The 24,527-nt window shown below is 38.5% G+C and overlaps 3 protein-coding genes across 4 annotated transcripts in view; 2 read left to right on the top strand and 1 right to left on the bottom strand.

Annotated features, from left to right (window-relative positions):
• The window catches only part of LOC107687534 (disco-interacting protein 2 homolog B-A), a 69,807-nt gene extending 51,426 nt beyond the window's left edge, over positions 1-18,381 (top strand). The window contains exons 2-39 of one of the 2 annotated variants that reach the window (XM_016484910.1): positions 702-773; positions 1,677-1,814; positions 3,897-4,022; positions 4,349-4,582; positions 4,876-5,013; positions 6,043-6,162; positions 6,475-6,672; positions 6,835-6,926; positions 7,015-7,125; positions 7,211-7,334; positions 7,439-7,548; positions 7,635-7,737; positions 8,779-8,843; positions 8,927-9,020; positions 9,176-9,295; positions 9,382-9,496; positions 9,583-9,722; positions 10,155-10,291; positions 10,390-10,470; positions 10,653-10,780; positions 10,881-10,995; positions 11,173-11,374; positions 11,747-11,859; positions 12,200-12,223; positions 12,874-12,954; positions 13,038-13,161; positions 13,565-13,686; positions 13,768-13,879; positions 13,966-14,075; positions 14,185-14,315; positions 14,485-14,653; positions 15,832-16,002; positions 16,085-16,146; positions 16,221-16,278; positions 16,371-16,445; positions 16,594-16,768; positions 17,738-17,861; positions 18,005-18,381. In XM_016484910.1, the coding sequence (XP_016340396.1) occupies positions 702-773; positions 1,677-1,814; positions 3,897-4,022; positions 4,349-4,582; positions 4,876-5,013; positions 6,043-6,162; positions 6,475-6,672; positions 6,835-6,926; positions 7,015-7,125; positions 7,211-7,334; positions 7,439-7,548; positions 7,635-7,737; positions 8,779-8,843; positions 8,927-9,020; positions 9,176-9,295; positions 9,382-9,496; positions 9,583-9,722; positions 10,155-10,291; positions 10,390-10,470; positions 10,653-10,780; positions 10,881-10,995; positions 11,173-11,374; positions 11,747-11,859; positions 12,200-12,223; positions 12,874-12,954; positions 13,038-13,161; positions 13,565-13,686; positions 13,768-13,879; positions 13,966-14,075; positions 14,185-14,315; positions 14,485-14,653; positions 15,832-16,002; positions 16,085-16,146; positions 16,221-16,278; positions 16,371-16,445; positions 16,594-16,768; positions 17,738-17,861; positions 18,005-18,257 (4,667 nt within the window). In that variant the 3' untranslated portion in view covers positions 18,258-18,381. The remainder of the gene's footprint in view (positions 1-701; positions 774-1,676; positions 1,815-3,896; positions 4,023-4,348; positions 4,583-4,875; positions 5,014-6,042; positions 6,163-6,474; positions 6,673-6,834; positions 6,927-7,014; positions 7,126-7,210; positions 7,335-7,438; positions 7,549-7,634; positions 7,738-8,778; positions 8,844-8,926; positions 9,021-9,175; positions 9,296-9,381; positions 9,497-9,582; positions 9,723-10,154; positions 10,292-10,389; positions 10,471-10,652; positions 10,781-10,880; positions 10,996-11,172; positions 11,375-11,746; positions 11,860-12,199; positions 12,224-12,873; positions 12,955-13,037; positions 13,162-13,564; positions 13,687-13,767; positions 13,880-13,965; positions 14,076-14,184; positions 14,316-14,484; positions 14,654-15,831; positions 16,003-16,084; positions 16,147-16,220; positions 16,279-16,370; positions 16,446-16,593; positions 16,769-17,737; positions 17,862-18,004) is intronic. The other variant, XM_016484911.1, reaches the window with a different exon arrangement.
• On the top strand, positions 18,286-20,789 carry LOC107687546 (disco-interacting protein 2 homolog B-A-like). Its single transcript, XM_016484922.1, has 3 exons — positions 18,286-18,358; positions 18,771-18,894; positions 19,038-20,789. Exons 1-3 carry the CDS (start codon positions 18,286-18,288, stop codon positions 19,288-19,290), a joined length of 450 nt encoding a protein of 149 aa, XP_016340408.1. The 3' UTR covers positions 19,291-20,789.
• Positions 20,790-21,289: 500 nt separating this feature from the next.
• On the bottom strand, positions 21,290-24,188 carry LOC107687557 (prostasin). The gene is made up of 5 exons (XM_016484934.1): positions 24,158-24,188; positions 23,202-23,418; positions 22,869-23,122; positions 22,651-22,790; positions 21,290-21,633 (listed from the first exon to the last, which is right to left on the bottom strand). The coding sequence occupies exons 2-5, from the start codon at positions 23,363-23,365 to the stop codon at positions 21,460-21,462; spliced, it is 732 nt and encodes a 243-aa protein (XP_016340420.1). The 5' UTR covers positions 23,366-23,418; positions 24,158-24,188; the 3' UTR covers positions 21,290-21,459.
• Positions 24,189-24,527: the final 339 nt, after the last annotated feature.

The following is a 24,527-nucleotide window of genomic DNA, read 5'->3' as shown; positions in this document are numbered from 1 at the left end:
GGTGCATCCCTAGATGTAAGACTACATGTTTTATTTAATTTAATTTAAATTTAACAGTAATTTACTTTCAAATGCCCCAATTGCTGAAGGGTCTGCACAACTTTTTAGTACAATTTCAAGTTGCACTGTTCAAAATACCTGTAGTAGCACAGCAGTGCATACCTGTTTACATTTAATTAAGGTGGACTAGATTAGACTGTAATACAAATAGTTGAGTTTGCCAGGTGCATACAACATTTATGACAGGTTTTCATGAAAGTGTTGGTCAGTTTGTCTGCTTGACAATCCCATTTAGCACTGCAACAATAAAACTGAAGTGAGATAAACTGAGAAATGTTTATTTTTAGTTAAAACAGATGTTGTCAAAGTTTTCCTTTGGGGACATAATTTGAAGTTGGAAAAAGGTAATAAATTGCAATATATCGCAGAATATCACAATATATTTAAAATCGCAATAATATTGTATCGTGATAATATCGTACCGTGAGGCCTCTGGTGATTCCCACCCCTAAGCAATAGTAGGGATGCTTTGCTTTTGCAATAACCGCTAATTGTGAAATAAACTGCGAGAAACTTAATATGTGTGTTGTCTGTTCACCAGTCGTCACAAAGCCAGAAAGCTCAGCTTATGTTTGTAGACGTGTGGCTCCATCACATCTCAAACAAAATATATATGTGTCTTTTGTATTTTGTTCCTACAGGTGACATTACACGGAAGGGCTACGAAAAGAAACGAGCTAAACTTCTCGCACCGTTCGTACCACAGACCCAAAGTAAGACTCACCACACAGACTTCCTCTCTGCTAATTTTCCTCCTCTTCTCTGTTTCTTCTTTTGCGTGCCACACAATGTCATCGTCACACTGGTCGAGTCAATTAAATATAATGTAGAAGTATGACATCTGTGACATTGCATTAATTATGTTGCTCTATTTTAACCCAGTTCCATAAAATATGCATCTGAAATTTGTTTTTATTTTCTCTGTACTGTTTGCATATGTGTGGCTCCATGCTGCACCCTAATGGTGATCTGTAGAACTTCACCTGCTGAAGGCATCAATATCTTCATTAAGAGACTGCACTTTAAAAATAAAATGAACACTTGAAATAGTATTTTGGCCAAAGCAGCCATTAGTAAACCATCTTTTTATCTGGAAGCATCGCGTAATTTGATTATTTTCCGATCATGCCATCACACTTCTCTCAGGGTCTTTGCGGCCTGTTAATGTCCACACACAAACACACACACATACATATAGGCTTCCTGTAAGCAGCAGCCCACTGGCAGGCATGAAAGAGGAACTGAAACAGGAAAGTTCACTATATTGGTGGGTTTTGACAGTTCAGTGACCTCATATTTGACGTCCTTGTTCTATAGTTACACAAACCATTACATACTAGATTGCAGGGACAAGTTGTTTACACAATATAGGTTTGACCTTCAAATATCTCAATCGCAATATGTAGCCATATTTGTTGTGTAGATATGTTTTAATTCGAAACCCCCAATATCAAATGTGCAAGTGTGTCTTCAAAGGTGCCATTTTAACGCTTTGAAGTTCAAGTTCACCCCCTGCTGTCCACTTCTGCCCTGTCCGTGTCTAATTTCCATCCTCATACTGTATATATATATTTACTCACCCTCAACATTATTTACTCACCCTGTGATCTTTATAGATGTGGATGTGAGCATCCAGCTAACCCCGGGCCTTTCTTCAAACCCTACCACTACCCCTAATGCCATCCCTGTTGCCGCCCCACGGCAACACCGAGCTCACCGCAGTGGGGGAACACGAGATGACCGCTACCGGTCAGGTAAGCAAAATCAGTTTGCCAGTACACTACTGTTCAAAAATTTGGGGTTGGTAATAGGGCTGCAAGATAAGTCGCATGCGATTGTCATGCGTATCTCGTCAGTAAAGCCGGTTCTGTGAATAGTCTAGATCTGCGATCATGAACGCGATATTACGTAGCTTGTGTAGCTAAATGCAGCTCCATCTGAAAGCATGTGATGGAGATTTTTTTAAATGTTTCTCGCCTGCATTTATGTTATTAGAAATACAGTAATATTGTGAAATATTACAATTTAAAATAACTTTTTTTCTATTTTAATATATTTTAAAATGCAATAGATTCATGTGATGACATTCGAATTTTCAGCAGCAATTACATTAGTCTTAAAGGGATAGTTCACCCAAAAATAGGGATGTAACGATTCACTCAACTCACGATTCAATTCGTTTCACGATTTTGATTTCACGATTCGATTTGAGTCACAATTTTTTTTTTTTTACAAAATGAGATTTAAGACAAATTATAAATAAATGTGTCCTTTTATTATTACTTGGACAAAATGCTGCATGTTTCTTTGTGAAATTGAAATATAACTATAATAATATACTAATATAGCACTTGTATATTATTGCTCTTTTGTTGGTTTTGATTGCTTCTATTGTCCTCATTGTAAGTTGCTTCGGATAAAAGCGTCTGCTAAATAACAAAATTTAAATATAATATAAATGTAAATAACAAAACTAAATTGAAATTTGAAAACAAGCCCCAAATCAAATAAATAAGTAACGCAAATAAAATAAATCTCTTCATATAAACAAACTAAGGCTTTGTCTGTGCTCTTTCCATTTAAAATTAGAGGCAACCACTGCATTTTAATCATGATCCAAACAAAGATGCTGCATACATGCAACTTGAGCAGTTTTTAATCTAAATTACATTGTATAATTTCGAAATTTGAAGCAAAAACAGACTTGACTTTAGTTATGTGAAACTATGCATAAAAAATATCTAGATGAAACAGAAACAGCAGATGAGCTGAATGAGACGCAGATTCACTCTCTGCCAGCAGGTGGCACTTAAAGTGTTTCCTTGGTTTCCGCTGTAAACAAAGCAGCGCTGCACTTATGAACTTTAATATGCATTATACAGAGGCAAGATGAAAAGAAAAAATACCATCTAAACTTTTCTAAAGACAGTAAGTTCCCCTCAGACATACATTCATATAAGCTCCTACCCCTAATTGAATCGCGATTTGTTTAGCATCTCAACCGATTTGAATCGTCACATATTTGGATCGATTTTCAACCGGCTCGCAGTTAATCATTACATCCCTACCCAAAAATGAAAATTCTGTCATTAATTACTCACCCTCATGTCATTCCAAACCTGTAAGATCTTCGTTCATCTTCGACAAATTAAGATAGTTTTGATCAAATCTGAGAGCTTTCTGACCCTGCATAGACAGCAAGGGAACTGACACGTTCAAGGCCCAGAAAGGTAGTAAGGACATCATTAAAATAGTCCATGTGACATTTATGAAACTACAAGAATACTTTTTGTGTGCAGAGAAAACAGAAATAACGACTTTATTCAATAATTTCTTCTCTTCCGAAGATGTCTTACGAGTTTGGAACAACATTTTGGAACAGCAATTTACATTTCTACCGATACTTTTTGAGACTGACCCAAAGAAGCCCATTTCAAATTTTTACAAGGCAAAACATCTATAATATTTGGAATATGGAGGATTTTGGAAAAGTTAGCAATGGAGAAAGATGCTTTGTCTTCTTGTTGTGTAGTTACAGCATCGACCAGAAGGTACTAACCAGCCAAACCTCAAGTTGTTTCTTAAACCAGGCCCAAATAAACATACATTGTGTTACTGAATGCCTCTATGTAGCTCTCTAATGTATTTGTCACCACGAAGAGAAATTTCTTTGTCTCTACATGAGTCAGTTTAGTAACTACAGTCACTGTTTGGTGACATTGCTGGATGTCTCATCTGCCTCCTGTCATGTGGCATTGTGTAACTGTTTTTCTCTCCGTTTGCCTTTCTGTACTGTTCATTCTCTCTTCTCATTGTTCTTTGCATCCGTCTGATAGATATTCACACAGAGGCTGTGCAGGCAGCTCTGGCCAGGCATAAAGAGGAGAAGATGGCCCTTCCCATGCCCACTAAGCGGCGTTCAGCCTTCGTTCAATCTCCTGCGGAAAACTGCACTCCTCCCGGTTGGTCCCACTTCGCCCACAAGCCTTCTGCTGCTCCTTCTGTCCAGATCTCACTGACCAGCAGGGTCTCAGAAAATACAGGCACACCCAAACCTTTAGGGCACACCCTGGCCACATCAGGAAGGGGGCCAACACTTTTTCACACCACTGTATATATAGCAAATTTGATACATATGATTAATTTAATTAAGTAACCACAATTTCACTGCTAATACACTCTTAAGGCAATATATCTGTCTGCCTTTTGTTGTCTTATCTGCATTTAGTTTTTTGTTTCTGTGCAAAAATAGCTTTTTTTAACTGTTATTGTATATGTGTCGCCACAGATACATCATCGGCATCAGAGGACGAGGGCTCCCTGCGGAGGCGTCAGGCCGCAATCAGTGCAATGCTGGCTCAGAATCTCCAGAGTCCTGAGTACTGGATCAACCGCTCTGTCCAGGGCTCCTCCACCTCCTCCTCCGCCTCCTCCACCCTCTCTCATGGAGACGGCAAAACTCACAACCACAGCCAGGGGCAGACCAGCGTGCTCGCTGATGTGCTGGCACACACCCGCATAGGTACTGCAGGATAATGAGTCACACATACACACATGTTCAGGTGCTGAATCATTGACAACCACTAATACACACACAAAAGAGCTTCAGTTTTATAGTTGTCTCACACTTACGTAGGCACTATTTGACCTCTATTAACCTGGTCAAGGCAAAACAAAGCAGTAGCAAATCATAATTTCCAAATCAGTCAGCATTAATACAACTAATCAAACCTGTTTGTTCAGTTGTGTTTCATATTGAGCATGTGAACGGGTTCACCGGATGAATCACTGTGCTGTCATGTGTCCTCACTGCAGAGAGCAGCAGCGTTCCGCCTGACGTCACGTCCACAGTGCCTCAGGACAGGAACTCCAGAGTGGGCCTGCCACCCAACATCGCAGTGAAGGGCATGAGCCGCGGCCAGAGCCGCTCCAGCATGATGGACACTGCCGGCGGTATGGGCAACACCACATATCTAGCTCTGTGTTGAATATTTGATTCAAAGCAAAATATTGTATTAAAATATTAAGATTTTTTTTTGTGAATTGATTGATTTGTTCATCCTATGAAACATTGCTAATAATGTACTCCTATTAGTCTGTGTTTTTGTGATTTTTTTTTTGTGTATTTTCTTACCCAATAGCAGTTTTTCTTTTACAACATCCCATATTAACATTTAATATTAACATTTGGTAGATAGCTAATTAGCTGTTATTAAAAACGTATATATTTTTATATTAAATGAATTATAAATTAATTAATGCTTTTAGAAATTTCAAGATATCGTAAGATATAACTAATTGATAGAAAATATTATTGCAGTTTATATCTTAATTTTGAGGATTTTAAAAATTAGGTTTAGAATTAGTTTTTTAAATATATTAATTATAATAATAATTGGGGGTTTGTTTTTTATACGAGTAATTCCAGTTAAGCTCAGCTCTAAAATATTTTGTTTGCAAGAAAACCTATTTAAAAAAAAATCCTTATCCAGTAATCACAAGCGACTGTAAAACAATAATGTAAATTAATTGATTTGAATGGCTTTTTTTCACTTCCTGTTAAGTATAAAAGTGATGCCTGGTTCATCATTCGCGTTTATTAGCACTATTCACTTTCCCGAATGAGCAACACAAAACTTTTCCTGTCAATGCCTTTTTTAAGAGAGATTGTAAATTGACATGGTTATGTTTTTCTGTTAACATTTGAATGTTTTTTGCTTTCTCCTTGTTCGTGATGCCATCTGACTGTAGGAAAAGGTAGGGGTGGAGGGGTGTTTAGTGCAGTGCAGTGACACCCAGTGGTTTTGTCCTCCCAACTTGGTCCTGTTTGATTCTGTGTGTTGTTCCAGCTTGCTTGTTGTGACAAAACTCCTGATTGAATCATCTGTATTTGCTTTGACTCTGTCTGTTCCATATGGTGTCCTTTGACCAGCTCACATTTCAGTAATATGAACAGGTGAATGAGAATATTTCTGTCAACAGGTGTTCCAGCACACAGTCATGTCTCCACCAAAATACAGCAGCTGCTCAACACATTAAAGAGACCCAAGCGGCCTCCACTCAGCGAGTTCTTCCTGGATGACTCTGAAGAGATTGTTGAATGTATGAAGCTATTTTTGCTGTATTCTGCTTTTAAATTATTTTATAATTTAACAAAAAAATTGATACAAATTATAACAGAATATAATTTTTACAAGTTTTTGAAGAACCTGATTATCTTGCTCTCAGCATGATTTAAGAATGATCCAAAGAGCATCTTGAGCCTCAGTGGAAACAAGAAAATCTTTATAAATAGTCACTTGATCAGAGTCACAAATTTACCTGATTAGTGACCTTGAATTAGTCCCAGATTTTCAGTGTCCTCAGACCTTTGGACCCGACTGTAACTAAATGCTTTGTTTTCTTTACTTACAGTTCCCCAGCCAGGTCCCAACACACCCAAGCCAGAGGGGCGACAGATCATTCCAGTAAAGGGGGAGCCACTAGGGGTGGTCAGTAACTGGCCTCCAGCTCTGCAGGCGGCACTGGCACGTTGGGGAGCCACACAGGCCAAGAGTCCAGCCCTTACTGCCTTGGACATCACCGGCAAACCACTCTACATCCTTACTTATGGTAAGATGTTTGGATGGGCACAAGTAGTTTTGAGATGTTTTAATGGAATAGTTCACCAAAAATGAAAGCTGTCATTATTTACTCACCCTCATGTCATTCAAAACCCATATGCTACTATATTTATTATTTGTCTGAGCTTGTGTCACCCCTTGATCTCTGTAGGTAAACTGTGGAGTCGCAGTCTGAAGTTGGCGTACACGCTGTTAAACAAACTTGGCACCAAAAATGAACCAGTTCTGAAACCTGGAGATAGGGTAAGATTTCAACACAGTACTTGGTGTACTGAAATCATATACTGCTCTCAGCTCAAGGCTGTCTTATTCTCCATATTTCTCCCTTTAGGTGGCGTTAGTTTATCCTAACAGTGACCCTGGGATGTTCTGGGTGGCCTTTTACGGGTGCCTTCTCGCCGAGGTCATTCCTGTCCCAATAGAGGTGCCTTTATCTCGGAAGGTATGAGAGAAGATTAAGTATGAACAACTCTTCAAACATGATGTCGGCTATATGAAGTGTTCAGAGTTGTTTGTCTGATTTTTAGGATGCAGGAAGTCAGCAGATAGGCTTCTTATTGGGCAGCTGTGGTGTGGGTCTCGCTCTCACTAGTGAAGTGTGTCTAAAAGGACTCCCAAAGACCCAGAATGGAGAAATAATGCAATTTAAAGGTTAGCTCCCTGTTGCTTTTTCTTATTTTATCACCTTGCTTCATCAAATTCATTAAGTTTTCTTTTGAAGCTGTAGAATGGAAGTCTAACCTGTTTTCTTACAGGATGGCCTCGGCTCAAATGGGTGGTCACTGATACTAAGTATCTCACCAAACCCTCCAAGGACTGGCAGCCGCACATTCCTACTGCAAACACTGACACTGCTTACATAGAGGTGAGTGCAGGCAGGAGACCGCACATTTGTTTAGATGAGTAAGAATCCTTTCAATCTGTCTAAATCTGTGATGTGTGTGTTTTCAGTACAAGGCCTCTAAGGAGGGTACAGTGATGGGAGTGGCTGTGTCGAAGATCTCCATGCTGACACACTGTCAGGCTCTAACGCAGGCCTGTAATTACTGTGAAGGTGAGTGCTACACTACTGTTGTACAACAAATGCATGTAAACCTGTTATTGGAGTAGCAAAATGCTGAGCGGCTCTTGGTTCTTGAATTAAGTAATGAGATAAATTAATTTATAGCCAGTGCTTAGTCATAGATTATTTCATTAGATTTATACTAATTAGATTATTTTTCTGAATAGTAATTTGAAGTGGAGATTACTTTCCCCATTTAATTCTTCATCAAATTGTTATCCAGACTTGAATCTTGACCTATTGACTGGCTTATCTTAATTTATCAGCCTGTAATTTTAGAATTTAAATTTGTACACTTTAAATGTAGGTCTAAAATGATTTTTGCAATTAGTGTTATTTTAGTATTATAGTATTTATTGCGATTTTGAATAAGCTTTTATTTTTGTATTTTTAGTTTCATTTTAATTTTAGTTTAAATCTTAGTTTTTCTTATGTGCTAGTTTAAGTGCTTGAACTTAAACTGATTTATATCAGATAGTGGCCAAGGCAACTAATTTCTAATTTAAGTTTTTCATCTAATATTTATATTTTATTTTATTTCAGCTTTATTTCAGGTATCAAAAATTATTCTTAATAGTTTAATTAACAATAACAACAAATAATATAATATAATTATATTATATTATAACTATAATTATATTATATTATATTATATTATATTACTGTTGTCAAAAGTACCGACCACAATACCATTCGGTACCGAAATTTAAAAAAACGTCCATTTCCTGCTAAGATTTGAGTGTTGTTGAGCAGATTCCTCAACATTGCTGATTGGTCATTGTATTCACGCACTCAACAGATATACGTCTGTGACTGGCTTCAATGACCAATCAGCAATGTTTAAGAATCTGCTCAACAGTGCTCAAATCATAGCGGGAAATGGACGTTTTTTAAATTTCAGTACCGAATGGTATCGTGGTCGGTACTTTTGACAACACTAAACTAAAATAAAATAAAATAAAAGAACATTTTGCTATTATAGTAATGTACTTTTTTCAAAGAGAATTGTATTTTCCTGTTCTCTTTTCTTAGGAGAAACACTGGTTAATGTCCTGGATTTCAAGAAAGACTCAGGCCTTTGGCATGGAGTTGTAACAGTGAGCATTACTGAATATTTACGTTTTGTGAGTTCTTTTCCGTTTTACAGACTTCCCGCATGACTCACTCTGTTTTCTTACAGAGTGTCATGAACAGGATCCACACTATTAGTGTGCCATACTCTGTCATGAAGGCTTGTCCGCTGTCCTGGGTGCAGAGAGTTCATGTTCACAAAGGTAAAGACATCCTCATCATCTGTGCATATAATTGCTTCAGCAATCTGGCTGATGGTCAATCATCTAGAAAGAAATCATGGCACTTTATAAAAATATCAACAGTTCTGTGCTACAATATCTAAATGTCTTTCATGTATGTATATGTGTGCGCACAGCTCGTGTGGCCTTGGTGAAATGTAGAGATCTGCACTGGGCTATGATGGCTCACAGAGATCAGAAAGACACCAATCTGTCTTCCCTGCGCATGCTGATTGTAGCTGATGGAGCCAATCCTTGTGAGTAAACAAGCTGTGAGAAATAGCTTGAAGTGGCTGTGTTTCTGTATTTCAGCGCAAATAAATGATCCATATTTCTGTCTTAGGGTCTGTCTCTTCATGTGATGCATTCCTCAACGTGTTTCAGTCTCATGGTTTGAAACCTGAGATGATCTGTCCATGTGCTTCCTCCCCTGAGGCCATGACGGTGGCTATCCGCAGGTACCTGCATGTATCAAGAGCTATACACATCATCATTATACTCTTAATTACCATAGATATGTTTTAAAGTCACTTGATGTGTTTAGGCCTGGTGCTCAGGGTGCTCCGCTCCCTGCCAGGGCCATTCTGTCAATGGCAGGACTCAGTCACGGGGTGATTCGGGTTAACACAGAGGATAAGAACTCTGCCCTTACCGTGCAAGATGTAGGACATGTCATGCCTGGAGGTGAGACTCCGCAACCATTTAAAAATTTCACTGTAGATCATGTATACATGACGTGAACTGTTGCCAAGTTTGAAACCAACTGCCACCTTGGAAACTACTAATGGGTATTGACAACAAATTTAGCATGCAATACATCAGAAAAAAACTGTATCCGATTTAAATCTTTTTAGTAGCATGCACAAAATGCAATGTTTATGAACACAGTCCAAACCACATTCATGCATCATTTGAAATTTGTCTGAATGCTCACTATCACTGCAATGCTGTGGGAAAAATATATATTATTTTTTTATAAATATAAATGATTGTATAGTCTTAAATGCACCCTTGATTTTTTTTTTCATTTCAGTTAATTTAATATTTTTGGATTTTAAGATTTCAGTAAATGCATTACATTAGAGAGCATTTCTGTTTTTTCTTTCTGAACCACAGCTCTGATGTGTATTGTGAAGCCCGATGGGCCGCCCATGCTCTGTAAGACCGATGAGATCGGAGAGATAGTTTTGAACTCACGTGCCGGAGGCACCATGTACTACGGCCTTCCCGGGGTGACCAAGAACACTTTTGAGGTATGGATAAAATGCATAGGAAGAAATATTTCTACAATCAATACACAAAATAAACACATTCACTCAAAACAATGTCTCACTGACCTTATTGTCTGCAGGTGATTCCTGTAAACTCAGGTGGTACCCCTATTGGAGATGTTCCCTTCACACGCACTGGACTGTTGGGCTTTGTGGGTCCGGTAAGTAATAGTATAGTAGACTTTGTTGCATTTTTAAAGCATCTCTGCTTATATATACTGTATATAGACTACCATTCTGACCATTTGGGGCCAGTTGGATTACCTGTAGAACAAAGCCTATTTGCAGATTTGTGACGTGGTAATCTGTCTTTTATTGAAAAAACTCTTCTCTGTGCCCTCAGGGAAGTTTGGTGTTTGTGGTTGGAAAGATAGAGGGTCTGCTTTCAGTCAGTGGGCGCAGACACAATGCAGACGACCTGGTGGCCACAGCGCTGGCGGTAGAGCCAGTCAAAACTGTCTACCGAGGGAGGTACGAATGACGCAAAACTCATTCAGATTACAGGTGAAAGTGTGTAGACTAATGTCATAGTGTGATGTGGTTCTTCTGAGACTGTGTGTCGTGTACGCAGAATTGCCGTGTTCTCCGTCACTGTTTTCTATGATGAGCGAATAGTGATTGTGGCAGAGCAGAGGCCTGATGCCAATGAAGAGGACAGTTTCCAGTGGATGAGTAGAGTCCTACAGGTAATACACAAGTTACCCTCAATTGAGATGAATGGGCCTGAGCTGACAGGCTAAAGGTAATGAGGCAGATAACAATGACAAATTTACAGTATCCAATGTTGCCATTTATAGATTTTGACTCTCTGTTTCACAGTAATAGGTGTCATGACTCCCTGTTTTCTGCATGCTTTCCCACAGGCGATAGACAGTATCCACCAGGTGGGCTTGTACTGTTTGGCCCTGGTCCCTGCTAACACGTTACCCAAAACTCCTCTGGGTGGTATTCATGTGTCTGAGACCAAGCAGCACTTTCTGGAGGGATCTCTGCACCCTTGCAATATTCTCATGTGCCCTCATACATGTGTGACCAACCTTCCAAAACCCAGGCAAAAGCAACCAGGTACTCTTGATTTGCATCTTAATCAAAACCTAAATAATCGTCTCACTTCTTTTTTTAATATGATGAGGGGAATAACCTTTAAGCATCAAGTTAACTGAGAAAAGTTTAAAAGAACATCTGATTTTAAAATGGTTTCATATATTATAGCCTGCACTTATGTTTACAGATTGTCCTTTTATATTTATTTTCCATTTCTTTTTTATTTTAATTTATTGGTTTATTTTTAATTATTAGTTAATTATATTTTTTGTTCGTTTTTTTTTTTATTTAACTTTTTTTTTTATCTTAATCTTTATTATTCATCTGTAAAGCACTTTAAATTACCATTATGTGTGAAATTTGCTATAAAAATATACTTTCCTTTCTTCACAGTGGGAGTCGGTCCCGCCTCCATTATGGTGGGCAACCTTGTGGCAGGAAAGAGGATCGCACAGGCTAGTGGGAGAGATCTTGGGCTCATTGATGACCAAGAGCAATCCAGAAAGGTTAGCCAAAGATTTCAGGACCACTGCTTAGTAAACTTACTATAGATATCCTTGCGAGATGTCCCAGGATATGATGATAGGCAATTTTAATAATGCCTCTTATCTCTGTAATAAAGTAATAAAATCTATAATTGTATCATAATACACAACTTTAACTCTATTATAATTATTTTGCAACATCAAGCCTCCAGTTTCTGAGTACCTCCAGACACCACTGGGATTCCACCTTTCGATCTGGTTTAAATGATAGTGTCATTAACTCAACACAAATAGAGTTTAAAGAGAACTCCTCTAAGCTTGTGCTCTGGTCTGTCTTTTTCTCTCGTGCTGGGGGCTGTAGCTCTGTGTGTGGCCCACTAACATGGTAAGCCTGAATGCCAGCAACGCTCTGCTATTTGTGTGCGCTGAGCTTCAATTCCCCTTTGCAACCAGCCATAACAACAGCAACCTCATGGCCTTAGAGATGAAAAACATGCATAAAGATATAGATTTTATTAAAGAAATTTTGGCTTTACTTCAACAAAAAAGCAAAATGGAGAATAGGTTTTATTAACTTAACATCTCAAAATTGTGACTGTTTCTTGTAACTATGACTTTGTATTTGTCACAATTCATATTTATATCTTACAAAATTGGCTTAATTTCTGATTTTAAATTTCGTCTCACAAGTACCTCTTTATTTTTTTTGTACTCTGAGATGAAAACATTATGTTTTGGAAACAGAAGGAATACACTTGCTCTTTTGCTGCATGGTGTGGTCATTATTGCCGCTACCTGCATGAGTCCTGCTATGGGTGTTTAAATATACAGACAAACTATGTGAACTATCATCCCCCCCAAATATATATTATAAAACTTAGATCCTTTTTTGTTTGCTGGCTTAGTAATGCTGTTTGCTGAAATAATGCTATGAGTTGATTTGTGTATCCTGTTATCATATTCAAGGCTAAGATTTCTGTTATTGAGGTCTTTGTATGGATAATAAGTTGAGACCTGTCCTCTTCTGTCCTACAGCATCAGTTCCTGTCTGAAGCCCTGCAGTGGAGAGCACAGACTGATCCTGATCATGTCCTCTATATGCTGCTGAATGCAAAGGTGACACGCATACAACCCCCATAAAAAACTGATCATTTAGTCAAACCGTTTTGTACTGAGACTCTTCTTGCTTTGGCCTTCAGGGTGTAGCAGTGAGCACAGCCACGTGTTCTCAACTGCACAAGCGAGCAGAGAAGATCACTGCAGCTTTGCTGGAAAGAGGAGGAATTAACACTGGAGACAACGTAGTACTGCTTTATCCTCCCGGTAACGATGTCCATCTTAGCTTTCATAGTACATGTTAGGGTGTGGTCACTCCAACGAAATTCCGTTTAAATTCTGCGAGCAAACATTGATACATTGTTTGTTGGCCCAGGAAAATTCACCAAACATTTGTAAATGTGACCACACCTTAGTGAATATACAGCTAGAATTTAACATATTAATGCACAAACTTTTAATATGCATTTATTTTGCAACTTTCAAGTGTGTGTGTTTTTTTTTTAGATGATTTAAATATGGTAACTTTAGTCACTGGTAGGCACATAGAAAACCTTTTGGTTTTATCTACCGGTCATTAAAATCACCAGGTGCATTTCTCAGCACCTTAAACACCCAGAAATAACAGCACATGGAATGTTATCAAGAAATATTTTAATCTTTTCTACAGGCATAGACTTAATTGCCTCCTTTTATGGTTGTCTGTATGCGGGCTGCATTCCGGTCACCGTCAGGCCTCCTCATCCACAGAACCTTGCCGCCACTCTCCCCACAGTCCGAATGATCATAGATGTGAGTCTATTTTGCACATGGCATCCATTTATGTTTTTATGAAGTGCAGCATGTTAATCTGACCAATGTTGTCTGTTTTAGGTGAGCAAAGCAGCCTGCATCCTCACAACTCAGACCCTGATGAAGATTTTGCGGTCTAAAGAAGCGGCAGCCAGTGTGAATGTGAAGACTTGGCCGAATATCATAGACACAGGTACAGCAATTACATATATTCACATAGCTTTTATGACAACTGTTGAAAGATCAGTATACCTGACTTGACTGATTTTGTGTGTGCAGATGATCTTCCCAGGAAACGGCCTTCATACATCTATAAACCTCCCACTGCGGAAATGCTGGCCTACCTGGACTTCAGTGTGTCCACCACAGGCATGCTGACCGGAGTTAAGGCAAGACTTATCTATCCATTTACTTGTTCATTTTGCTTTCGGCAAGAACAAGTATGTAGGATCTTTGACTGGTTAGGTCCTAAATAGCTTGTTTATTTGTTTCTTTTAGATATCTCACTCAGCGGTCAATGCTCTGTGTCGGTCCATCAAACTGCAGTGTGAGCTGTACTCGTCCAGACAAATTGCCATCTGCATGGACCCCTACTGTGGCCTGGGCTTTGTGCTGTGGTGTATGTCTAGGTAGTACACACAGTCAAACCTTTTAGATATGACCTAACCGGGCGTAATGCAATAAATCACATCTATTTTATGTTAATCTGAGGTTAAGCTGAGACCGCACCTGGTTAGGACACTGGAATGCAAGGAAATTCTAGAATAGTCACTGTAATTTGTATCTGTGTGTGTCTAGTGTTTATTCAGGTCACCAGTCAATCCTGATCCCTCCCATGGAGCTGGAGACGTCTCTGCCCCTGTGGCTGAGCATGCTTAGTCAGTATAAGATCAGAGACACCTTCTGTTCATACTCGGTCATGGAGCTCTGCACCAAGGGCCTTGGCACACAGACTGAAGCTCTGAAGGTGAGTCAACAGCATGTTGGGGTTGGTATGATTTGTTTTTGAACAAAGTTTCTTATGCTCATCAAGGCTGCATTTATTTGTTCAAAAATACAGTAAAAATAGTATTAATAGTTAAAATAAATATTTACTATTTTAATATATTTTAAAATATTTGTTATTTCTGTGATGACAGCTGAATTTTTAGCAGCCATTACTCCAGTCATCAGTGTCACATGATCCTTCAGAAAGCATTCTAATCTGCTCAAAATACATTTTTTATTATTAACGTTGAAAACAGCTATGATGCTTAATATTTTTCTGGAACCCGTGATTTCTCTGGATTCTTTGATTTAGAAAGTTAGGAAAAAATAAAAATGCTGGTAGCAATGTAAAAGTCTTTAAAAATGGTCACTTTTGATCAATGCATCTTTGCTGAATGTGTTTCTTAAAAAATTGTACTGACCCCAAATTTTGCTTGAACGGTAATGTACAGTCACACACTCAGTCACATAAAAGTTATTATTCATCTACATGTCATTCTGAACCTGTATGACTCCAGCGAAACACAAAAGAAGAATATCCTGGCCACTCTTTACAGCTCCAAAATGACCAAAAAAAAGCATAAAAGTGATCCATTCAACTTGTGTACTATATTCCAAGTCTTCTGAAACCATACGATATGTTCAAGTGAGAACAGACTCCTCTCTGGTTGGCATGTAGAAGCAATGTCCATTTTGTAAACAAAATGTTATTTTGAGTCAGATTTTTTTAGTGATCCGATCGATCCAGTTCACAAAACCAGTGAATGATTCATTCACCAAAAGGACTGATCCAGTTCCTGTTTCATCTCACTGCCAGGGGCAGATCGTCTTTTAAGTAACATACATTTTGGTCAGTTTCTCACACCAAGCTATCGTATGGCTTCAGAAGAATTGAAATACACACAAGCCAAATGCACCACTTTTTAATCTCCATTTACTGCAATAGAACAACCAGCACATTATTAAAAATCCTTATTTTGTATTCCTCGGAAGTTGGAAGAAGTCATACAGGTTTGGAGTAGCATGAGGTTGAGGAAATAACAGAATTTTTGGGTCACTAATCCTGTAATAGTGAGGAAAATAGCTTTCAGAAAGGGATGTTCAAGATAACGATAGTGTGGAAGTGTCTATAAAAGCTGACGAGAGATGTATGTGCAGGCGCGCGGCGTGAACCTCTCATGTGTAAGGAGCTGTGTCGTCATCGCTGAAGAGAGGCCTCGTTTGACACTCACGCAATCATTCTCCAAGCTCTTCAAAGACCTGGGCCTGTCTCCACGCGCAGTGAGCACAGCTTTCGGCGCCAGAGTCAACCTGGCCATCTGTCTACAGGTTGGGGCAAAAAATTTATTGCATCAACAGTGTCATGATGCAAGAGCAGGGCCTTATTTTGATTTCTGTCTCCTTCCATCAGGGCACTGCTGGTCCAGACCCGTCCACTGTTTATGTAGACATGAAGTCCCTCCGGCATGACAGGTATGTGTGAGATGAGCCCGCTACAGTCTGCTACATGCTTGCAGTGTGACATTGTCCTTCTTTCTCTGTCTTAGAGTGAGGCTGGTGGAGAGAGGAGCTCCTCAGAGTCTGCCGCTGATGGAGTCTGGGACTGTAAGGCCATCCTAGTTCTGTCCTACTTTATCTTACACTGTTATTAGAAGACATATCAGTCATCCCGTATTGTTTTCTCTGCCTTGCCTTAGATTCTTCCTGGAGTGAGAGTAATCATCGTGAACCCAGAGACGAGAGGACCATTAGGAGACTGTCATCTAGGCGAGGTGACGAAGCACACTTTCATTTGAGTACTAACACAAAATCAACTTGTTTCAGTGAGGTATAACTGTCCACGTCGGAAATCCCTCCATATACTCAGCAGGTTCTGTTTGACGGCTAACATCTTCATCGCTTTCTTGCCTTGTTTTCCAGATCTGGGTGTGCAGTCCTCATAATGCCAGTGGTTATTATACCATCTACGGTGAGGAGAGCCTGCAGGCAGACCACTTCAACACACGGCTGAGCTTTGGAGACACTGAAACACTCTGGGCCAGAACTGGATATCTGGGATTTGTCAGGAGGACAGAGCTGCTGGATGCAAGTGGAGGTCTGTACTATATTACAGATTGTAATTATTGTGAAAGTATTATTGCAAAATGGATTGTTCAGACTCTGAATTTGGATTTGATAAACCATATTCGCAGCCTTCACTTGCCCTGCCAACATTTTACTGGCTCCAGCACAACAAACTATACATTTGTATCAATTTAAATTATATTTTATCATTAAATTTGTCTAATTATTGACGTATAATTTTATTTTTCTAATCTATTATTACATTTTTTATGTTTTATTATACATTTGCATTCAAAAATTTGGGGTCAGCAAGTTTTTTTATGGTTTATTCAGCAAGGGTGTATGAAGTAATCAAAAGTTACAGTAAAAGCTTTTACACTGTCACAAAAGATTTCTGTTTCAAATAAGCCATTTTCTTTTGAAATTCCTATTCATAAATTAATCCACAAAAATATTAAGCAGCAACTGTTTTCAACATTGCTAATAAATATTTCTTGAGCAGCAGATTGTAATGCTTTCTGAAGGATCATGTGATATTGAAGTAATCGCTGACAATTTAGATTTGCCATGACAGGAATAAATTAATTAAATTATTTAAAAAAAAAAAATTTTTAAGCTATTTTTAGTGTAATAATATTTCACAATTAATAAAATAGCTTTTTTTTAATATCAAATAAAAGCAGCCTTGGTGATCATAAGAAACTTCTTTCAAAAACATAAAAAATTACTGACCCTAAACTTTGTAGAACAGTAGCGTACATTTTTTTTTACATATATAAATAAAAGAAATTCCATCAAATGTTCAGTTTTCCTAACAAAAAAATGCAATAACTGATGGATTTATAGTTTTTTTTTTTATTATACAGGAAAATATTCACAACCAAATGTTTAAGTTTGCAAGGGATAAAAATGCACATACATGTTCAGACAATGTAACGTATAGTACTGCTCCAACTGCTCCAAGAGACATTTTCTCATGCGCCTTTATTTTCCTCATCAGATCGCCACGATGCCCTGTTTGTGGTGGGTTCACTCGATGAAACACTGGAGTTGCGAGGTTTGCGTTATCATCCCATTGACATTGAGACCTCTGTGTCTCGGGCGCACCGCAGCATCGCTGAGAGGTGAGAACCTCAAGAACACTGACACTCCTGTCTGAACATATCAGTTTCTGATTACCACACTAAACAAGTTTTGTTGTTACTATACTTTATACTTATGTTTTTAAGTTCATGTCTCTGATTGGATCATATGCTTTATCTTACAGTGCTGTCTTTACATGGACCAACCTTCTGGTGGTTGTAGTGGAGCTCAGTGGATCTGAGCAGGAAGCTCTCGATTTGGTTCCCCTGGTCACTAATGTAGTCCTGAAAGAGCATCACCTCATAGTTGGTGTGGTGGTCATCGTGGACCCCGGCGTCATCCCTATCAACTCGCGGGGCGAGAAGCAGCGCATGCACCTGCGCGACTCCTTCCTGGCCGACCAGCTGGATCCCATCTACGTGGCGTACAACATGTGAGTGTGGACTAACGTGCTTAAAGCTCAACATGGCACCCAAAGAACCACTCACAACAAGCCGTTCCTCTGTGCCGTCAGCACGCAACATGGAGGAAGAAGCTGGCTAGTCCTCTTTCTGCCCCTGCGCTGAGTATTTTTAGTGTAATAATATTTCACAATTAATAAAATAGCTTTTTTTTAATATCAAATAAAAGCAGCCTTGGTGATCATAAGAAACTTCTTTCAAAAACATAAAAAATTACTGACCCTAAACTTTGTAGAACAGTAGCGTACATTTTTTTTTACATATATAAATAAAAGAAATTCCATCAAATGTTCAGTTTTCCTAACAAAAAAATGCAATAACTGATGGATTTATAGTTTTTTTTTTTATTATACAGGAAAATATTCACAACCAAATGTTTAAGTTTGCAAGGGATAAAAATGCACATACATGTTCAGACAATGTAACGTATAGTACTGCTCCAACTGCTCCAAGAGACATTTTCTCATGCGCCTTTATTTTCCTCATCAGATCGCCACGATGCCCTGTTTGTGGTGGGTTCACTCGATGAAACACTGGAGTTGCGAGGTTTGCGTTATCATCCCATTGACATTGAGACCTCTGTGTCTCGGGCGCACCGCAGCATCGCTGAGAGGTGAGAACCTCAAGAACACTGACACTCCTGTCTGAACATATCAGTTTCTGATTACCACACTAAACAAGTTTTGTTGTTACTATACTTTATACTTATGTTTTTAAGTTCATGTCTCTGATTGGATCATATGCTTTATCTTACAGTGCTGTCTTTACATGGACCAACCTTCTGGTGGTTGTAGTGGAGCTCAGTGGATCTGAGCAGGAAGCTCTCGATTTGGTTCCCCTGGTCACTAATGTAGTCCTGAAAGAGCATCACCTCATAGTTGGTGTGGTGGTCATCGTGGACCCCGGCGTCATCCCTATCAACTCACGGGGTGAGAAGCAACGCATGCACCTGCGCGACTCCTTCCTGGCCGACCAGCTGGATCCCATCTACGTGGCGTACAACATGTGAGTGTGGACTAACGTGCTTAAAGCTCAACATGGCACCCAAAGAACCACTCACAACAAGCCGTTCCTCTGTGCCGTCAGCACGCAACATGGAGGAAGAAGCTGGCTAGTCCTCTTTCTGCCCCTGCGCTGAGCCTTGTACATATTTTTATGTTCTTTTTAATGTGATTGTGGCCTGTTCGACCAATGGCGGTCACCCGGCTCAAGCCATCCAACCTTCTCTGGACATCCAGGAGGGTGGTGCTCTTCTTTTAGAACACATTTCTGCCCTTTAAAACAGGTGAAAGCACATCTTCGCCAGTTGCATTGACTTCGATATCCAACTTCTGGTGCCACTTCAGATTTGCCTCTTCCATAGAGCAGCGCTTGTGCTCTTGCAGTTAGACCCGAGGGACTAACACAAAGCTTTTCTGCGCACTTTATCTCCTCTCGTGGCCAGAGGAGTGTCCTTCGGTTTTCATTCTGGAAGTGCTAACTTAGTTTTATGGATCAACATTATCACCAGCAAAACAAACATATCTTCTTTTATTCAAAACTGCTAGTCATTTTAATGGTTTTAAAATGTGCCGCATTTTATTATTGCGTGAACAGGTTTTTTTTTTACTCACATTGCCAATTGTAACTGTAAGAACTGGAGTGAGGAGGGGTTTGTGGCATTGTCCTCACTCAAAGCACAGCAATTTTAACACAATACATTCGTAACTTGACATCTATATGCATTAAACATGTATATTGAGGGTGACAGAAACGTTTGGAGATGAAGACAGTTCCATGCCTTATGAAACTTGTTTTTTAAATGTGTTTCTGTCTTTATTTTGATTCGAGGTGACTGGAAAGGTGAAGAGATGGAAGGTGTTTGTATTGTAGTGTCTCACTGGTGTTACTGTATAAACAAATGGACCCCGTTATCTGGTCCTCCAAAAAACTTGACTGATCTTTCATATTTGATGGCAGTTCTTAGCAGCGGTGACTCAAGGTCATGATGCGGAAACAATAAAAATCTTTTTACACATTACAACCGTCACACAAAATGCATTGTTTTCATTGTTTCTCGTAAGCCCCGTTCACACTGACACACTGGGGTCGCCGAGTGGCAGACAGTGAACAACCCTTCAATGTTTTTTCAGTGTTTTGGATGTGTGTGTGTGTGTGAGAGAGAGAGTGCGCGTGCTAGAAAGCAAAAAGGGTGTTTTAACCGACATATGGAAAAAGAGAATGTGAGCTAAGAGAGGAAATATCTTTTCTATCTTAATAAAATTACAGTAACATTTATTAGCACCTAACATGTTTTTTTCAAAATGGCCTTAGATATCAAATTTGTATTTCTTCCTGCAGATTGTTTACATGTGAAATTCTGTGCAGCTCTTTTCTTTAACAATGCACACATTCTCATAACCTTTCTTTTTGTATTTGTAATTCAGTTCTTAATTGTCAAAATATTGAGTGTGTTGGTGCAAAATTCATAAAGTTTTATGTTAATTAAATTTATTGTTGTCATCACTGCATCTTTTACTGTCTTTATTACAGTAACTTTATGTAAGCAATGTGCAAATAACAAGCCTAAGAAGATTTAGTGCTCTTCCACATTGAAACAGCAATGAAAACAGTTCTAGTTCATTTATATTTAACCTATGTGCTGTGCTGAAAAATCTGTATCTACAATTTGTTTTAAGTTAATTGAAAGAAAATAAATAAAAATAATGAATCCAAGATTTCGTGATAATATAGGAACAGTAATGAGGGTTAGCAAAACTACATCAGTGCAAATACTGAATTTAATTTATTTGAGCTGTTTTTAGGTTCTGAAATGACCATTATGCAGCACATGCTTGTCATTCAAAGCAAGCTTACTGTAGGTATAAATACAGGGGCATATTAAGAAATTCTATTTATGGCCTCAAATAATCCACACACACGTTTTCAGGAATAATCCACTTTTATTTGCATGACATTTCATGAATCCAGGAATCATCAAATAAAATCATCAGGATACAAGCTGAAAGCTTCAGGCTAAATTCAGATTTGTCCACCAGAGGTCACTATACCCTCTGATTCTTACTCATCACTTTAGCTCTTATGTCAATACAATCATAACACAAGCACACTCTGCTGTATATTTGAATTAGGCCTACTGACTGTATATACAAAATATTATGTATTTGCAAAATCATATTTAATCTGAGGTGATATTCATTTCACGCTCAATCCAATAATAGAGGCTGTAGACTTTCAAATAAACATTTGGTCGGTTAGGTTTTCCACAAGAAGTGGCCTTCACCCGAATTCCAATCAAAAAGTAGCGCTCCTCAATTTTGATATAGCAGTTCAGCGGTCCACCAAGATTTGTCTGCATGTTATGGCATAAACATACATGCACAATATATTATTATATATAAATATATCAAATGATATAACAAATATTAATAGTTCAGATAAGTGGCTTAACTCACTTCAAAAATAAACTATTTTGTAAAAAAAAAACTGAAATCAACCATTTTAAATGCTACAAGTGAACTTTGGCAAGATGTACAGCAGGGTTCCTCAAATCTTGCCCTGGAGGGCCAATGTGCTGCAGAGTTTAGCTCCAACCCTGATCAAACTTACTTACCTGTGATTTTCTAATGATCCTGAAGACATTGATTAGCTTGCTCAGGTGTGTTTGATTCAGGTTAGAGCTAAACTCTGCAGGAAAGTGGATCTCGTGGGCCAGATTTGAGGATCCCTGATGTACAGTATTAAAAATGGATATTTAAATTTGATATACTATTCAAATGTTTGGGGTCTGTAGGATTTTGTTAATGTTTTTGAAAGGAATTGCGTAATATCAATACAATTTAAAACCAGCTTTCTATTTTAATATATTTTAAAATGTAATTTAATCTTATGCCTGCAAAGCTGAATTTTCAGCAGCCGCAGTCTTCAGTGTCACACGATCCTTCAGAAATCATGCTGATTTGGTGCTCAAGAAACATTCGAATTAATATCAAAATTGAAAACAGTTATGTTCATTATTTTATTTTTTGTGAAACTGTGATTTTTACAGTCTTCTTTGATTAATATAAAGGTAAAAGCAATAGAAAAGCATTTATTTGAAATGGTCATTGAAGACATTTACACAATTTTCTGACAAGATTTCGGTCACTTTCTTGCTGAATTAAAAAAATCTTACTGACACCAAAAATTTGAATGTAAAAATACGTGCAATTAAATCGTTAAAAAAATAATCTGAAAATCTCTTCTGTTCACTGATAATATGGTACTAGGATAATATCCTATGCATTTCCAATGTAGAGGTAGTTCAATGTCTTTAACTACTTTATAAAGTTCATAGAGTTAAAGCACTAAGAAGTGTATTAAAACATACCTCACATCCGTCAACGCCACCACCGAATTCACTAACACAAAGCATGTCTGCTGCCACAGTATAGTTCCAATACTCTGGCTTATTGCACAAGGACCGTGACATTAAATCCACTTTGGCCTCTTGCAGTACGCCAATATCACCTGATAAACGTAAAAATATAAAATATAATACAAACATCTTCAAGTCAGCTATTGTAAATAGCTGCAGTGTCAACTCACCAGCAGGTTGAGCGTTGTATCCTGTGATGTGACACGATTCATATCTATGATCGGCAGTGTTTTCATCAGGCACACAGATGGGGTGGACAAACTCATTAAACTCAAAAGGGGACGTCATTTCTAAAAGAGCTATATTGTACCGCAAAGTGACAGGATTGAATCGTTTGTGTTTAATCATTTTGGCGACTTCTGATTGCTGTGTGGATTTATCATTAACATCCAATCTATTGCTTCCTGCTCGGATCAAAAACTGGCTGTGGGAGGAAATGCAACATTATCAGAGGCAATACGCAGATAAATACTGGCTGTTTAGGATTAAAGTGTACATATTACCTTTGTTGCTGCTCATTTACACATGAAGCTGCTGTCATTATCCAGTATCGGTGGACGATAGCTCCACCGCAGACCTGAATGAACGGGGCAGATGAATTGGGCTGGTACTGTACAGACACCTGCCACGGCCAAAAGCTCACTTTGACCTTCTGGCCTCCAATCATCCGTTTATCTCGACGTGCAACCACTCTCTCAGGCCTGTGTCCGCACAGATAATCTAGGAGATTGGTAAAAACACAGTTAAGTTACCAAATTCGCTGAAAGTAGTGCACTGATCTCATTGTTTATAAAGTTAAAGTTAAAACTCACGCTCTTCGGACGGAGTACTGATCGCGGCAAAATAAAAAAGTACCCCCCACCCCAAAGCACACATAAAAATGAGAATTTTCATGCTAGGGCTCATTACGGAGACGGTGCTTGACTGCCAAATAACGGTCAAATTTTGAATTCTATGACGTATGTCATTAAGTTTTGTGAAGCATAATATCACCGATAATGTAGTTCAGTGCCGTCAGCCGTAACCCCTATGGCCATAACCCTAACCGAAAGCATTTTTTTCATAACCGGATTATAAAAAAAATAAAATAAAATAAAAAAACCGCTGCCTGTTTATAACAATTTACGAGCCAGTTCTTTTTAGTGAATCAAAAACGTACAACGATTACCAAATTAATATGAGCAAGTTCTTTTAACTGAATCACAAACATACAGGGCAAATGAAGTCCGATTCTTGAATGATTGTTTCTTATAAGACAGTTCTTTTATATTAATTATAAAATATTTAATATTGAAATAATTTGACTCACTTACTGAACCGCAAGTTATCGAGAGACTTAAACGACAATGATATGACATCATTTAAAGCTGCAGTCCGTAACTTTTTTTTTTTTTTAAATATCCAAAATCAATATTTGGGCAAATACCTAACCAGCCAGTGTTCAAAACTATCTCCTTACCTTTGCCCGATTCACAACGGTAAGCTTGAAATATTTTTTTCTAGTGATGGGACGATTGATACCGAGGCTCAGATGCGCAACAGCACTATTGTATCACACACTGTTTACAGCCCGTGATAATTAATACATTACAAAAACATTGTAAAAATTAAAAAATAAGATAAAAGAAAGTCATCCCACTCCTCCACGTCTACTTCTGTCATCGCTTGGATTACAGCTTCACACGCCTTCTTTTTGAACGTGATTTTCTCCAATGAGGGGGAGGAGGGGGCGGAACATTTGGCAAATTAAGCTGCAGCACTTATATTATTGCACTGGTTGGCTATTAACTGCGAGCAGACAGAGTGTCATTCAATGCATTGGAGAATAC

The sequence above is a fragment of the Sinocyclocheilus anshuiensis genome, unplaced genomic scaffold (genome assembly GCF_001515605.1).
Source record: "Sinocyclocheilus anshuiensis isolate Anshui unplaced genomic scaffold, SAMN03320099.WGS_v1.1 scaffold870, whole genome shotgun sequence".
Classification (NCBI taxonomy): domain Eukaryota; kingdom Metazoa; phylum Chordata; class Actinopteri; order Cypriniformes; family Cyprinidae; genus Sinocyclocheilus; species Sinocyclocheilus anshuiensis.
Note: the sequence above shows the minus strand (reverse complement) of the source record. Positions and strands in the feature narration are given on the sequence as shown.